The sequence below is a fragment of the Heteronotia binoei genome, chromosome 3 (assembly GCF_032191835.1).
Source record: "Heteronotia binoei isolate CCM8104 ecotype False Entrance Well chromosome 3, APGP_CSIRO_Hbin_v1, whole genome shotgun sequence".
NCBI classification, from domain to species: domain Eukaryota; kingdom Metazoa; phylum Chordata; class Lepidosauria; order Squamata; family Gekkonidae; genus Heteronotia; species Heteronotia binoei.
In genome coordinates, this window is record NC_083225.1 from 134,123,365 (window position 1) to 134,140,726 (window position 17,362).

Sequence of the window (17,362 nt, forward strand, 5' to 3'; positions counted from 1 at the left end):
ACACAATAGGCAGCCAGTGCAGCTCTTTCAGCATTGGTTGAATGTGCTCCCATCTCGGGAGTCCCATTAACAACCGTGCTGCAACATTCTGCACTAGCTGTAGTCTCCGAGTCAAGAGCAGCCCCATGTAGAGGGCATTACAGTAGTCTATTCTCGAGGTGACCGTAGCATGGATCCTCATTGCTATGTTGCAGTGCTCCAGAAAAGGGGCCAACTGTCGTACCCACCGCAGATGGGAAAAGGTGCACTCCCAGGCTCTTGACCTTCGGGACTGGAATTAGTGGCACCCCATCAGAAGCCGGCAAGGGGATCTCCCTTCCTGATAGAGAACCGTGGCTCAGATAGAGAACCCTCGTCTTCATTGGATTCAACTTCAGTCGACTCAGCCTGAGCCAAGATGTCACGGCTTGTAATGCCAGGTCTAACTTGTCTGGGATGCAGCCAGATTGGCCACCCATCAATAGATAGAGCTGGGTGTCATCTGCATATTGGTGACACCCCAGCCCGTATCTCCTGACAATCTGGGCAAGGGGCGCATGTAGATGTTAAATAATATCGGGGACAGAACTGCCCCTTGCGGCACAGCACATGTGAGTGGGTGCCTCCGGGACGATTCTTCCCCTATCACCACTCTTTGTCCCCGACCTTGGAGGAAAGGGGCCAGCCATTTCAAGGCAGACCCCCGAATCCCCATGTCGGCAAGGCTGCTAGACAGTAGCTGGTGGTCAGCCGTATCAAATGCGGCTGACAGATCTAACAACAACAGTACCGCTGAGCCACCTCGATCCAGATGTCGCAGGAAGTCATCCATGAGGGCAACCAGTACTGTCTCCGTTCTGTGACCTGGACAAAAGCCATACTGGAACAGATCCAGTGCAGAAGTGTCATCCAGGAACCCTTGTAACTGAATAACCACAGCCCGCTCTGTAACCTTACCCCAAAAGGATAGGTTTGATACCGGGCAATAGTTCGCCAATTCAGCCGGGTCTGCCGTTGACTTTTTAAAGAGGGGGCGTACTACAGCCTCTTTCAGATGTGTGGGAAAGATCCCTCTAAAAGGGATCTGTTGATAATCACCTGTAGTGGTTCACATAGCGTCGCCTGGCTGGCTTTTACCAGCCAAGACTGGCACGGATCCAACCCACAGGTGGTAGGCTGCACAGTGAGAAGGGTCCTGTCAACTTCTTCCAGACTGAGTGGAGTGAAGGAATCTAAAAACGGACCAGAAGACGTGCTCGGTGCCTCGAGTTCACTCACTGTATCAAGTGTGGCAGGCAAGTCATGTCGGAGTGACGAGACCTTATCTGCGAAAAAACTTGCAAAAGCCTCGCAGCCTATTTCCAATTCCCTTATATTTTGTTTACCTTGTGGTAAGGTTGTTAATGACCGAATTATACTAAACAATTGTGCCGGGTGTGAGGTCGCAGATGCAATCCGGGTCGCAAAGTAAGCCTTCTTTGTGGCCCAGACTGCCATCATAGGTCCTCATAAATGACTTATGTTCTCTTATACTACTACTCTTATAATACTACTACTGCTATTATAATGCTACTCTATATATTATATTGTGCCATTTTTAAAAAGTTAGGTTATATCCTGAAATTTGGGAATGCCATATTCCCATTCTAGCTTCTTTTATATGTGTGTGTACCGAAGCAACTTGAGATACAGTAGATTTACAGTAGAATATGTAACTGTTAAATCAAGTTACATATTCTACCTTTTCCCATACAAATAAATAATATGCCAATAATTTTATTATTTTTCAACAGTTTCCACTTCCCTAATATGTTAAGGTCCTGAGTGAGACTACATAGTCCTATTTAAAGTTAGTGTACATACAAAATTGGACTTCCTCTTTTTTGGTTGAATAAGAATAATATCCATAATTCCAGTCATGAAATATAGCAGATCAGTATAGGGATAAAGCACTTGCTGTCTTTTATTAACTACTAAATAGGGCAGTTTTTGCCTCTAGTCACAAAAGTAGAACTATTTTTACTTCTTCAAAAAGTGATAACCAAAACTATTATTGTTATTAACATTCTCTAAGGAGTTTGGGGTGGTATACATATTAATAAATTCTGCATTAGTAGTTTGATTACTGCCCCATTCAATGTGGTTCCCTCTGCAATGTGTGACCTACTAAATATAAGCAACAAAATAGTTCAAATGTACAAGTTATATATATTTATGTGTTACTGGTTCAGTTTTTGACCCTTTGTCGTGACTTCAACTTCTTGTTGTGACTTCAGCTTGTTAATAAATATTGGGTTAGAGCAAACGATCTGTCAACAGAAGGCACAGATGGATGCAGATCTTTCTTTTGGCACCAGAAGTAATTTGTGACCTTGGAGAAAATCCATTCCCAAGTTCATGGGATTTGCATGGGTATGGGTCAAGAGGCTGTTCTGGGGGTGAGCTATATTGATGTAAGATGGAGGACAGGATGATTGTGCCTCCTTCCCATGCAGCTCCCTAAATGCACATGGCTATTAGTCCACATGGGTCCCATGAGTGAGGAAGAATCAGCTTTTCTCGAATGGAAAAGAACTGCTGAAGACAGGAGGAAAGATCAGTAGTCCTTGGACCCAAGGATTGTTGGATCCAACCTTTATGTAAAGTTGGATGTTGCTACAAATACTAAAGTACTGATGGTAAGCCGCATACTTGGCAAATGCATTTAGGGTTTTTGCTGGAAACAAGAGGGAAGGAGACATGTAAGAGAAACCATAATGGTACAGAAAACATCTTTTGCCTCACTTCATCTGTTCAGAAGTAATTTGAAATTGATAATTTGAATTTAGAACTCAGTTTACACTATTACTTTTAAAGACAGTACATACAATTTTTATTTGAATGACTTCAGCTGTTATTCCTTTCATTAGATATATCAGAGGAACAGCAATAGGTGATAGAATAATGAGGTAATTCAAAATTCCCATTTCATATGGACTTCTGATTTATTATAATCTCTTATATTACTCAGTTTTAAATCTACTAAACTTCATTATAGTGAGGGATGAAGAGCAGAGTGACTGCATGTTTTGCTCAGAAATAGTGCAAACATATTGCTGTGTAAAAGTTTAACAACTTTATTAACCTATTCAGTGTGTTCATTAAAGATAACTGCTATATTAAAAATGTAAGTAAATCTGACACCCAACCAATTTTCATCTGTTAAAGCACGTAGTGTATTTTGCATGTGGCACTATTTACGAGGTTTGCTGATAGGTTACCTGTTTTGAAATAATTGGTATTATTTGAACACATTGTTCACTAGCTAATGAAACTATCAGTGGACAAACTTAAAAATACTTCTTACATGCAAGAATGATGAAGTGGGATTCATATGGATATGTGGGCACCAGTGATCTTCCCTCTCTGTGGATTTTTGTGAACAAAAATTCTATTTTGTGATCTACTGGCATTAAAGTTGTGAGCTACTGCATAAATTAGTTTGTTCTGGGACCATTTTTCCTGAGCTAAGACAAAAGTGTGTGAGCCAGAGGCTAAAAAACTGTGAGCTAGCTCCCACTAACTCAGTTTCGAGAGAACACTGGTGGGCACATTTCATGTTCACATTTGTTTTTCTGTTTAGAAAGCACTTTCTCCATTTGTCTCCAGCATGCTCTTTAAAGCTTCTGGAGACGAAAAAGTTGTTGACTAGAAAGGGTTTTCCTTTGGTCTGGAAAGTTTAAAGAGCAGTCTGGGAGTTCTGAGAAGTACCACATTCTCTACAAGAGCAAAGTTAAGTGCTTATCTGCCTGTCTTCTGACCATGTTGTAGGCTTTGATAAGAAGTTCTCTCCGCCATAAAAAATTAAGTGCTCATTGGGATTCACTTATATCATGTAAGGAAATGCCTGATCATGCTAAAAGGAATAAAGGGGAAGGGGTTATTGAGCTTCACAGACAACACCAAAGAAGCTAAGGCCTCCTCAGTCCTATTGGACTTATCCATGGGTTATATTCTGTGGCTCAAGAGTATGAAGACTGTCGATCTTTCCTGTATTTCCTTCCCCACAACAATCCTCTCCATCCGGGAAGGTTGATTCCCAAAGTCAGGGAATCCATGTGGCTAAATAACCATGCGGGTCTGGAGGCTGCATTGTGGAGAGTGAAGGGGGCAAAATTGCCCTCTGCACCTTCTTCCATTAGTGGAGTTCCACAACCACCAGCTGATGCATTATGGGATCCAACACCATGTCTTGAACAAAATGATGAATAGGTAATATTAATGACATGAAAGAACATAATATCTGGGAATTGTAATTTTCTAATATTCTGAAGCTCACAATTGAGCTGCATGGTACAGAAAATGTTGTTTTGGGCAGTACCAAAAAGTCACTTTGGCAAGAATCACAAGTCACTTTGTGACTGAAAGTAAGCTGTGGCAGCCATTTTCTTTCTGGCTTCACTTCCTTCAGGAGCCATTTTGTGGTTATGCCTACTATGTTGTGTTAGAATTCAAGAGGTGCACACAGGCTCAAAAAAGTTGGGGGCCCCTATAGTAGGAAGATCAGTAGAGCTTCACTTCACATATAGGTACTTATTAGTGACTCTGCTTCTTTCTGGCATTTGCCTTGAGCAAGCTTCTAGTGAAGCAACTTTTAAATTTTGTAACTAAATGAATAGTCAAACTGATCCTTTCTGTTCCGACCCCCGCTTCCACTCACTTTCCTTTGTGTACTATGTAAGCCTGAAGACAAGGCCTATATTGTGTCTTATCTGTGTAGAGTGCCTGCCACAAACAATGCATTGAATTTTGGGCAAAACTGTTTTCATCTGTAGAACAAAATAAAAATCTAATCAATGGAATATCATTTTCTGTTACTACTATTAACCTGAATGACATATATGGATATATGTTAAGGACAGCAAACTAATTAGTGGCTTTTCCTCAACTTTATCTCTCCATGACTTTTCAAGAGTTCACACAGAAAAGTCCTGAGCTGGATAGCCCAGGCAAGCCCAGTGTCATCAGATCATGAAAACTAAGCAGGGTCAACACTGGCAAGTACTTGGGTGGGAGACCTCCTTGGAATACTAGAGCTGGAATGCAGGGACAGACTTTATTCAGCCACCTCTCTGAATATCCTCCAGTAGGGGTCAGTCACCAGAGGTCACCATGTTTTCCAGGTGCGTGTACACACACACACCAAAAATACCCCCCCCCCCAAAAAAAAGTTCACATGGAAAAATTACCCACAATTAAAATGAAAAACAATAATGGTTTCTTGCTTGTTTTCCTTCAAGAAATGTGTTCTGTGTCAATTCAAGTGTGAAGAACTAAATTTCATGGGACATTTACCACAGAATTTAGATGGGAATCGAATGTTTGAAAGTAGCTTAATGTGCATATTTTAAAATTTTATCATACCAGGCTAGACAAATTTAACTAGCATTTTATGGGTAGACTGAAGCAGGTAATTTTCAGTAAAGCCTGCTAGTGTTGGTGACTGCTAATGAGATCATTATGCTAAAAGAAATCACATGTTCTATTTGTGCCTTTTGTAGCATTTGAAGGGGAATTTTCACAAGCGGCTGTATCTGTAGGCTTGAGCTTGCTACCTCTTTGGAGACAGAACATCTAGCAGCTTCATACATAGCAAAGGTTTCTGTGTGATGGATCTGCATACAGTTGCCCAAAAAGCTGGGTGTAATGTAAAGGCAGCATCATTCGAAGCAGCTTTTGCATACAATTCAGGTGTGACCAAGCTCACCAACACATCTGAGGAATTTTTCTTGTACTGTATTTTTTTTAAATAACGTCCAACTTGATTAAGAGTTCTGGTAAACCTGAAAGCTTGCACACTGTTATGTATCATGTGGTTTGTCCTGATGAAAAGTGTTATGTGGATTGTGGATTGCATACAGTTAGTCTTTGTAAATCCCATAGCAGCCATTAAGGTTTAAGCAGCCTGGCTGTTCATGGGCTTGTTCATATCCACATCATAATGTAGCTTTGTGATGGTAATTGTCATTCTGTTCTTAATTCCTAGGCGATCTGCTGTTGCTCGTATTCAGGAACTCTTCAGAAGAAGAAAAGAAAGAAAAGAGATGGAAGAATTGGAAACTTTGAATATTAGACGTCCTCTAATCAAAATGGTTTATAAAGGTCATCGTAATTCCCGGACAATGGTACATTGTTTCTTGCTAAGGTCATCCTTTGATTTGTGATAAATATTTATTATGCTTATATGATTTAGAAGAGAGATTATAATGAAATGTAAGGTGTGTGCAGTTCTATCATAATGCATTAAAATTACTGCATAATTGATCTGATTTTTAAAACCCGGTCGTCTTCATAAAATAACAGATCGGAGGTTGGTGATCTAGTTTGTGTATTGCCTGCATAGTGTCTTCTAACTAGAACTTGAATGTTTTAAACCTGCTTGTGTGTATACACACATACACACACACAAAACCACAGCATCTGCTACAGGTAGTGTGTGAATTTCATCTTAACTAGAGCATATCATTCTGAATTTTTTTTTAAATGCCTTTATTTGGGGGGAAATGTGCATGTGTCAGCACCTGTCAGTGGGACAGGAAAATCTGAGATCTGGGGCTCCACATGTTAGTACAGGGTAAAAATAGAGGGCCAGTTTAGCTTACCTCACCAGCATATTCTATTTTCTGTTAAAAGCAGCTTTCACTAACCTACTTATTTGGAAGGTCACAAGTTCACGTAACCTACTAGGAAAGTCACATGAATAAATACATCTGGACATCCATCCTTCATTGTTGGGACATGGCAGAGGTTATGCACAGGGCATTTTTTTTCTTTCAAAAGTTGGTGTCCATAAAAACTTAAGGTGCATACCTAGTCTTTCTGTTAAGAATATAGGATCCCTGCTGGGTCATATAATCTAGCATCATGTTTCCCACAGTGTCAAGCCAGATATTTCTGAGAAGCTCGTGTGCGGTTTCCCACTTTCAGCTTCTAAAGAGCTGATATTCACAGGCATGCTGCATCTGAACCTTTAGGGTTTTGTTTAGCTATCATAGTTAATAGCTCCTGGTAGACTTATTGAGGAATATGAAATTGGTAATTCTGACCCTGCATTCAGTTATGGTGGTCTGGCTATTTGCTGTCCTTTTCTGCTGTTTACTGCTTTTTAAGTCTTATCCGTATAGCTTGAGTCAAATAGTTAAATAAGAAAAAAGGGGTACAGGAAAATGGGATTAATATATCATAGAATCATAGAGTTGGAAGGGACCTCCAGGGCCATCTAGTTCAACCCCAATATCTTCTTTTGTTCCTATTACCTAACCCCGTAATAGTGCCAGTGACTCATCACGCATTTTTCTCCTGTTTCTTTTTAAAGTTGTACTTTAACCTATATTTCCAGTCCCAGATTCTCCTGATCTCTGCAAGTCTGAGGCTACTGTGAATCCCCACCCCCTTCACTACTACTGATGTAGCACACATACATTTGGGTGTCATGTCTTGTCTGCTTTTTGAATTTTGAGTGCTGGTAACTTAGAGTTTGAAAAATATTTCTTTTCATCTATTGTATTTGGTTCATGTTGCTAATGTTTGGCTTCCATGTTTTCCAATTAAGAATGCCAGTCATAATTAGCATGCCTTTAGGGATTGTAACTTATATTTTCCTGTAGATAAAAGAAGCCAATTTCTGGGGATCTAACTTTGTTATGAGTGGTTCAGATTGTGGCCATATTTTCATTTGGGATCGGCATACTGCTGAGCATTTGATGCTCTTGGAAGCAGATAACCATGTGGTGAACTGTCTGCAGCCACATCCCTTTGACCCAAGTAAGTCACTTTCTTTCTTTTTTTAAAGAATGGTTTGCGATTAAAAGGCTTTATTAATATGTGAACTAGATGCTAGTGCCAGTTCATAAAGTAGACTGTCTGTTCAAAAAAATGTTTCATTCAAATGAGACCTAGATGAGAGAGGAAAAAGATGTTCTTGAAAGATGTGTGCTCAAAAGTCAAAAGGATCCTACTGATTTCCAGAATACTTCTTTTCTACTTATCCTTGCACTGGTATTGAAAAAAATCATCTTTGTCCAGACCCTGTGAATGCATGCCCTACCTCACATCTGAATCCTACAAGCTCTGTTTTTTTTTTTTAACATAACACTGTTCTCTATAGCCCAAGCACAACAGATAAGAGATGGAGCAGGAAAGCAATACCTAGCTCAAGAATTTAGTGAACTGTGACTGTGGTGTTTTCAAAAAATTACTGTTGCTCCAAAGTTTAAAATAAGGACTCATACACTCTTAAATGAAATAAAAGCAAAAGGTTAACAAAATGGGAAGGTATTGTGAGGGGAAAGAGGTGTTCTTATTGGTGTTTGTCACTTTATCCCAAAAGAATGTTTCAGCTTTGGAATTGAGTAGCATCGAGCTCAGTCTATTAAATATTTAACAGTAAGTGACATATTTTTAAACACGGCAGTGGCACAGTTATGCTGTATCACTATTTACATCATCAGTAGTTCCTGTAGCAGTTCATGACACCTGATGCCACTGCATTCTGCACAGCAGTCCCAAAGAATGCTGGCTGAAGAATTCCATCTTCTCAGGAATAGAATACAACACATTCCATTGCAGAAAAATGCTGTAGTACAGAAACCATATGTAGGAAATATGCAGGTGGGTACTACATAAGGCTGTAAACTTTAAATAGTTTAACCAAAAAAGATAGCTTAATGAGGAGATTTTATTTATAACAACTTCAGCTTCCCTTCTACCCACTGAAAAAAAAAATCTGTTGCGCTTCGGGTTATGGGCATGCATATCTGTTTTTAGTCTACTTTGATTCTAGTGTGTTAGTGAAAAATAGAATGAAAATGGAAATATTAAAAGATTTCCCTTTCTCTTCATTATGGCTGAAAAGTGGGATGTAAATAAGTTTTCGCTAAATTGTAAGCTTCTTTCAGTGTCTCACAAGGATAGCCATGCAGACTTACTTTCTCCCTTGTACTGACTTCATTTGCTTATACATATTTTTTCTTGAGGAACAAGACCATATCTCCCAAACCATTTTTTCCAGGTGACCTTTTTTTTGAAAGATTTAAAAATACCTATAGTGAGTTTTGGCACTTCCGTTGCAATTGCAAATGGGACTTCCACTGCAAACAGTCCTTTCAGAAGTTAATTGACATACAGTTGTTGTTTTATATGTGGCTTATGATATGCTTAGTGTATAAGAAAAACATAAAGTCAACCATTAGTTCACCTAGTCCAGCATATTGCTTCACACAGTGGCCAACTAGTTGCCCTGGAGGACCAAACAAACTGGGCTTCTCCTTCCCCTAGCACAGTTATTTAGAGATATACTCCCTCGGTAGATGGAGGCTCCCTTCAGTCACCATAGCTAGTGGTTATCTCATATTTGACTAATCCTCCGATTATTCTAAGATGCTATCCCTATATTATGTATTTTCTGGACCTCAAACTGTAGCACACCTGCCCTACAGATAAGACAGAAATGAAATAAAAACAAGCTCCCTTGTTAATATCAGGCGTTCTTGTCTTCATAGGGTTGCCAGACCACTTGTTGTAGGTGGGGGTCCACCCCCAGGCCCCACCACACCGCTGCCAATCAGCTGGCTGGCAGGGAGAGACATACCTGGAAAACTTGCAAGGCCCAGTCAACTTTGCAGCAACATGTCTACATTTCTTCTGGTGTGACCTGGAAGTGACATCATCATATTGGGATGATTTGGTAATTGGACAAAAACTCTTTGGTAGAAGTCAAATGTTCTGCAGAGTTTTTGCCCAAATACCAGAGTGTCGCCCCAGCATTGCTCTCTGATAACATCACTTCCAGGTCATATTGGAAATGATATAGACACATTGCTGCAACATCAGCTTGGCTGCTTTCCTGCTCCCAGTAAGTCCCCCTGTCCTCCACCAGTTGTCAGGAGGGACTTGGCAATCCTATGCCTTCATTATCAATGGAGCAGCAGGAGCAATGGTTGGAAGCTCTTATATCAGCAAGCAGAGTTCCAGCAGTAGCAGTAGTGGGGGCATCTGTAGTTGAAGGATGTGGGGTGAGTGAAGTTTCTGCAGTGTGGCTATTCTTTCCAAAGGAAGTGACCTGTTGCCTGAGGGTTACATATTGCATAATTACCACTATTAGGCTAATGCTTATTTGGCATTATTTTGAATAGGCTTTGTTTTTATTTTTGGCTGGAAGTTCCAGCTGTTCATCTCTCTGCAAGAACATGGAGGAATTGTCTCCTGAATTCATATTTCTTGGTCTTCTCTTTGTTTTACCTGCACCTTTTGGAACAACATGAGAATCCTCCCTCCCCAACACATACAATTAGACTGGCTCTATTTGTGCCACATGGATGATGGTTTTTTTGGGAGGGGGGAAGTAATTTGGGATAAGTCATGATGAGCTGATAAAAAAAGTACGAATTAATAAGCAGGTGGATGGAATTGTAGGTATATATTTAGTTCCACACTAGATTGCAAGCAAACCTTAAGTATTTTCATCAAAGGTTAACAAAGAAGCTGACGTTTGGATGAAAGTATATATTAATGTTATGGAATACTTTTAATCTTAGGCCCTAGACTATGATCAGGTGCCCCACATTTGCATGAGGCTCCTGTTGCGAGGTGGTGGGGAAGACTCTGTTATATTTATGGTACATCCTTGCTGGATAATGGCTTGAATTGTTCCAGATATTCACATATGAATACATAGGGGTGGATCCTGCCTCTTTCATACCTCTCCACTGAGCAAAATCTAGCCTTTTTCTAACCTAAGGAGCCTTCCTCCAACTTAAGTGGCTCTTCTGTTGGAAGGAAGGAGAAAGGGTATTTGGAGGATGGTTGGATACATGCCCCTGACTTCTTAGATGTGTCTTTGAAAACTAGAGGTGAAAAACATGTTAAATTGACAGTGGATTGAAAATGGAAAACCTTAAATAAAATGAGGGGAGGCAGTAAAACCTTTCATTATTTTCTCAAATCTATTTGTTCACATTTGCATTTATGAATTTAGCAGTGAAGAAAATAAGTACTTACAGCATATTTCTAATATATTTTAAAATAATCGCTTAGTTCTAGCCTCATCGGGTATTGATTATGATATAAAAATCTGGTCACCGCTAGAAGAGTCCAAGATTTTTAATCGCAAGCTTGCTGATGAGGTAAGATATTTATATTTTGCTGTATTAACACTGCTGTTTCCCAAAAGTTTCTTCTGAAAGGAGTACAAAGTAACTGTTGTCAGAGCTTATGACAATCTCCTTAATAATGCTGTACTTTACTGGGATGAAAGTATTTGGTATTTTCTCCACATCTCTAACACTTATGTGTAACTAGGAACAAAACATTTATTTCATAAATGAATGCCACAGAGAGATAAATTGTCAGGGTGTGATTTCTTCATCAGGGGAGCATACAGTTGGAATCCAAGGTGTTTGTAAATGCTGCTTCATGTAAATATTGATATATGTCACTGGAATCAGTGTTTACATATCATGCATGTCACTAAACTGGCAATTGTATGTATCATGAAAGTCTGTCTTGAGTAGTGTGCAGGGTTTTGTAGCAGGAACTCCTTTGCATTTTAGGCCACACACTCCTGATATAGCCAATCCTCCTGCAGCTTACAATAGGCCCTGTACTAAGAGCCCTGTAAGCCCTGGTAGTGTAGAATTTTATAGACTGTGATACAAAATGTCAGCTTGGTCCATTTGATTATTGTCTACTCTGGCAGCAGCTTTCTGAAGCAGAGGGAAGGTTGTTTCTCATTGTATTGTACAATTAGATATGTAGAAGAAGCACTCGCCTTCTGACATTTTTTTGTTTGGTAACGTCCCCTCTTCCCTTACTTGTCCTGTAACTTGTTTAGTAACTGTCCCTTCCCCCCTTCTTGTCCTGTAGGTTATAACACGAAATGAATTAATGCTGGAAGAAACAAGAAACACAATCACTGTTCCAGCTTCTTTCATGTTAAGGATGTTGGCATCTCTGAACCACATAAGAGCAGGTAGGAGTATTTTAGGCACCCTTCTGACTGACTTCATTTCTTATGTAGGAGACTATTTGTATATCCTTTTTTTTAAAAAAGATATTTATTTATTTTGTGGGCTTCTATTCTGCCTTCTCCCATAACCGGGCTCAAGGCAGATCACAACATACAATAGTAATAGTACAAAGCTATAAAACAGAGTTAAAATACCACATTAAAATTAAACAGTAAAAACAATAACCAATAAATAAAATGCACCATTGGAGGAAAAGGCACAGCATGTCAAGTAGCAGTTATAAGCCCACATTTAAGTGATGGTGATAGCACTACGATAAGGTACAGTGTCACCACAAGGGCACGATGTACCCACGAGGGAGGCCAAATGATGGAATAATAGGACACCAGCTGCCTCAACCATAAATCCCGTCTTGCAGGCGCTATGAAATGGTAGTAGTTCAGGTAGGGCCCGGATCTCCACAGGGAGTTGATTCTACCAGGTGTAGGCCAGGGCTGAAAAGGCCCTGGCCCTGGTTGAGGCGAGCCGGCCATTTTTAGGGCCAGGGGTGGTCAGGTGTTGCGTAGCTGATCGCAACGACCTCTGGGGCGTATATGGGGAAAGGCGGTCCCTCAAGTATGTTGGTCCCAGACCGCACAAGGCTTTAAATGTCAGTACCAATACCTTGAAGCGGATCCGGTACTCAATAGGTAGCCAGTGCAGCTGGTGCAGCACTGGCTGAATGCTTGCCCATAAAGGCAACAGCCGTTAACAGCCATTCTGCCGCATTCTGCACTAGCTGGGGTTTCCAGATCAGCCACAAGGGTAAGCCTGTGTAGAGTGAGTTACAGTAATCCAACCTGGAAGTGACCGTTGCATGGATCACAGTAACTAAATCCTGGGGGGATAGGTAGGGCTCCAGCTGCCTGGCCTACCGGAGATGGTGAAAGGCAGATCGAGCAACTGCTGTGACCTGGGCCACCATGGTAAGTGAGGCATCCGGTATCACTCCCAGACTCCTCACCTTCTGAGCCAGTGCAAGGGATGCACCGTCCAGGGTTGGGAGTCGAAGGCCCAACTCTAGTCCCTCATGGTTCAGGTACAGGACCTCCGTCTTGGTTGGATTGAGCTTCAGCCGGCTTTGTCATAACCATCCAGCTACAGCTTCCAAAGCCCCGGTCAGATGACCCAGAGTAGTGTCTGAGTGACTGTCCATCAACAGATAGAGCTGGGTGTCATCTACATATTGGTGACAACCCAACCCAAAACCTCGAGCAATCTGGGCAAGGGGGTGCATATAGATGTAATTGGTGAGAAAATAGCTCCTTGCAGTACCCCACACTCAAGTGGGTGTCGCAAACAGGTCTGCTCACCAAGAGCCACCCTTTGTCCCCGACCATGGAGAAAGGAAGAAAACCACTGAAAGGCAGTCCCCTGAACTCCTATGTCGGCATGGCAGTGGGTCATTAGATCGTAGTTGACCGTGTCAAACGCTGCTGAAAGATCTAATAATAGCACCGCTTTCTCAATTACCTCACCCAGAAATGGAAGATTCAAGATTGGGCGGTAATTGGCCAGGACTATAGGACCCAAAGATGGCTTCTTCAAAAGTGGACGTACCACTGCCTCTTTGAGCCTAACTGGGAAAGTCCCTGACGAAAGGGACAGATTAATAATATCAACCAGAGAGCTCCAGACCTCAGCGCCACCTGCTTTAACAAGCCACGATGGGCATGGGTCTAGAGGACAGGTGGTGGGCTTCACTGCAGTCAAGATCCTGTCCACTTCTTCCAGAGAAAGCTGGCTGAAGTGGTCCAAAGAAGGGCCCAAAGACGGACAATGGGCTCCCAGTTCACATACCATAACAACTGTGGCTGGGAGACCTCAGCGAACAGCCAAGATTTTGTCTGCGAAATAAGTCACAAAAGTCTCACAGCCAATATCCAATTCCCTAACCTTTTGGTTGCCATTCAGCACTGTGGTTAACGATTGAATTGTCCTAAACAATTGGGCTGGGCCTGACTTCGCAGACGCAATGGAGGTCGCATAGAATTCCTTCTTAGCAGACTTCACTGCCTTCTCATAGACCTTCATAAACGTTCTATAAGAAGTTCTTGACTCCTCGTCATAGGAGCGCCACCACACGCTCTAGCTGTCTAAGTTGCCGTTTCATCCTCTACAGCTCCAGGGTATGCCACGGGGCCGCCTTGGTATGGCAGTGCAGAGGGCGTTGGGGGGCAATGTCGTTGATGGCCGTAGTGAGCCGGGAATACCAGTACTCTACTTGCTCATCTAACAACCCGCCAGGGGCATCGGATCCCACAGAGCTTCTCGAAGCCACTCAGGGTCCAGTTGGCTCTGCGGGCGAGCATAAAGTTGCTCGCCACCTAAGCAGGAGGAGGGCTGCAAGTCCAGTGGGACTTTCAGAGCATAGTGATCTGACCATGGAACTGTATCTACAGCTATCATATCCGATGTTATCCCAGCTCCAAAAAACAAATCCAGCGTGTGACCGGCCTGGTGAGTGAGAGTCGATATAATCTGGATGAGTCCTAGTGTCTCCATGGATGACACTAGGTCCTGAGCCTGCACAGATGTTGCATCATCGACGTGGACATTGAAAACCCCCAGGACCAACAGCCTGGGGAAGTTCAGAGCCCAGGTCAATACAGCATCCAGCAGGGCAGGCAGGCTCTCAGAGGGGGCGTTAGGCGGTCGGTATATCCCCCAGATAGCCAAACTCTCCTCAGCCTCCCACACCAGGCCAGCACACTCAATGCCGGGTATATTTTGGGCAGGGAGTACCCTGAAAGAAAAGAGTCACGAATAAGCACTGAAAACCCCACCCCCCACCCAGTTATCAGAGATTGATGAAGAACCGAGAACCCGGATGGGGCAAGCTGGTTCAGGGCAACAGTTTCACCCTCCTTCACCCAGGTCTCCATTACACAGGCCAGATCTACCTATTTCTCTTCAATATAGTCACGTAAAGTATGGATCTTATTATTAATAGATCTGGCTTTAAACAACACCAGTGTCAGAGCCGGGTAAACATTCCTAGCCCCACAACCAACATGCTGAAGGATGGGACGAAGGTGGGAAGGGGTCTGAACATTTCTATATCTCTGGCTATATGTCTACTTTCTGAGGTCTGTGTAAATATAGATGAAGCAAACTGTATGAGGTGAGGACATCCTGCAGATCTTTCATTGACTGGTACTGCTCCAGAGCAAGTCAGCCACCTTACTGACCATCCCCAACCCCTGTGCAAAGTTCCACTGAAGCTTCTGTTCAGAATCTGTAATGCTTGTTACTGTTTTTCCACCATTAAGCTTCCCCCCTTAATATTTATTTATGTAAATATTTTTATCCCACTTTTCTCCCTCTGTGGTACCCGAAACAGTTACTTTTAGCAGAATATGTGCTATTCTGCATATTTCTGTTTGGTTCACTAGCAGGGTGCACCAAACAAAAATTGAGAGAAACATTATGCAGTTTTGTTTTCTAAAATGGAAAAAGTACTTGAAATGTCTCTTCCTTTGAAAACCATTCCTTCTGTCCTGCAGACCGTCTGGAGGGTGACAGGTCTGAAGGGTCTGGCCAAGAAAACGAAAATGAAGATGAAGAGTGATTGGTTCTTCTTGGAACGCACCTAGACGCCATGAAATTTGTATAAGTCATGAATTATATTTTTCCTTACAAAGCTTTAGTGCAATTTTAAGGTTTTGCTTTTGGGTAACCTAACATCTTGATTTTGAATGAATGTGTGCATGACTTGTGAGAGTGTGCAAGTAAAATAAGCAAAATGTTTTAAAAATGTTTTGCCACGTATGAGGGGTGCTAGAAAATGCAAAGTGCAATATTTTCCCTTAACCTGCAAACATGGGGGCTTGGATCAATGTTTAAAATAACTTACCTTATAGTAAAAACGTTGGTTCAAATAAATTTCTATACCTGCTATTTGCATGTTTGTTGCTTTCTATTAAAAGATGTGGTTGTTTTACATTTGCATCTGTGTTTTCAGTTATTCTATAAAGCAACCAGTCTACATGCACAATAGGTCCTTTGTTGATACAGATTTCACTAGTTTCTCCCCCTCCCAGGGGCCCTCAGTTTGTTTTACTGACTTGAGGAATTCACCTTTATGTGGGTATGGCCAGCTGTTTTGCAGCCTGGTTTTACCATTCCTGTCAGAAGTGAATTGCCCTACAGCACACAGGCCCTTGGGTTAGGGGCACATCCCATCTGGTGCACTCTTGATCATTCTGGGAGAATATAGCTTCCTGTGATTGGATGCCTCTGTATAAATAGTAAAAAGATAATGTGAAGTAGTCCTCAGGCCCCATTTGCTTCCTATTTAGTCCTTCATTACAGATCACTCTCTTTTTGAGTATTCCCAGACTCCAAACTTTAGAAGCAGAACTTGCTGAATATTGCTTGAGTTATTTTTCTGCCGGACGTTTTAGTTACATGCATCTGTCATTATCCTTCCAGCCTTCACTCTGAAAGGTCTTAATACTCTACAACCTTACAAGTCACCATAGCAACACCTAGTCAGATGCAAGACTTCATTTTGTGACTGTGAGGCTGTTAAGATTTTAAAAGCCAAATGAGTATCTGATATTATTGTACCTGAGAAACACTGGTGTCTTTCCAAGATCTGAGTGTATTTCAGAATTAGAGATTACAGCTATCCAAAGAATGTTCTTCTGAGACTATTGAAATGACAATATGGTCATCTGTTGCATTCAGCTTGCAAGTATGATAGCAAGTGTTTCCATCTGCTTAATTTAAACAAAATAATGAATTGGTCTGCACAACATTTACAACAGTAGTCTCCTGAGCAGAATTATTCCAGTCCATTGAAATCAAATGGTTTAGACTGGAGTAACTCTGAACTAGACTGTGCAGTAAATATGCACGTTTGTTTATACTTGGTAAATCTTCCTTTATAGTTGGTAAATCTTCCTTAATGTGTAAAGCAGAAATAATACATAGACTTACTGTCTCAGGAAGCATGATCCTGTGAGGTTTTGCTCAGAATCTATCACAAGACTTCTTGAGTAAATGCAGAAGAAGCTTTAATGAAGAAACATATAGCAGACTCTTGTAGCACTGTCTTTGTCAGACTGATATAAAATGAAATCTACAATCCAGATAAAGGTTACAGGTTAACGGCCCGTCACCCCTCCTGCTTAATTCTCCCACTCTTCTGAAAGGTATTATGTGAGTGTGAATGAGTACACATGCCTAACAGACAGTAGCCCTACCCCTCCTATGTTTCTATACACTAGTGCTATTCCCTCAAATACATGAAGACCACTGGAATTACATTGAAAAGAGCAAGAGTGAGAGCACAAACCATTAAAACCATGATTCTGCCATACGTTATGCCGAAG

General features: G+C 41.5%; 1 protein-coding gene across 5 annotated transcripts in view; it reads left to right on the forward strand.

Annotated features, from left to right (window-relative positions):
- The window catches only part of DCAF6 (DDB1 and CUL4 associated factor 6), a 57,256-nt gene extending 41,290 nt beyond the window's left edge, over positions 1 to 15,966 (forward strand). For 3 of the 5 annotated variants that reach the window (XM_060234485.1, XM_060234483.1, XM_060234487.1), the window contains 6 exons: positions 2,889 to 2,927; positions 6,005 to 6,143; positions 7,626 to 7,782; positions 11,053 to 11,141; positions 11,881 to 11,986; positions 15,530 to 15,966. In XM_060234485.1, coding sequence (XP_060090468.1) covers positions 2,889 to 2,927; positions 6,005 to 6,143; positions 7,626 to 7,782; positions 11,053 to 11,141; positions 11,881 to 11,986; positions 15,530 to 15,594 — 595 coding nt within the window. In that variant the 3' untranslated portion in view covers positions 15,595 to 15,966. The remainder of the gene's footprint in view (positions 1 to 2,888; positions 2,928 to 6,004; positions 6,144 to 7,625; positions 7,783 to 11,052; positions 11,142 to 11,880; positions 11,987 to 15,529) is intronic. The other 2 variants (XM_060234486.1, XM_060234484.1) reach the window with 1 other exon arrangement.
- Positions 15,967 to 17,362: the final 1,396 nt, after the last annotated feature.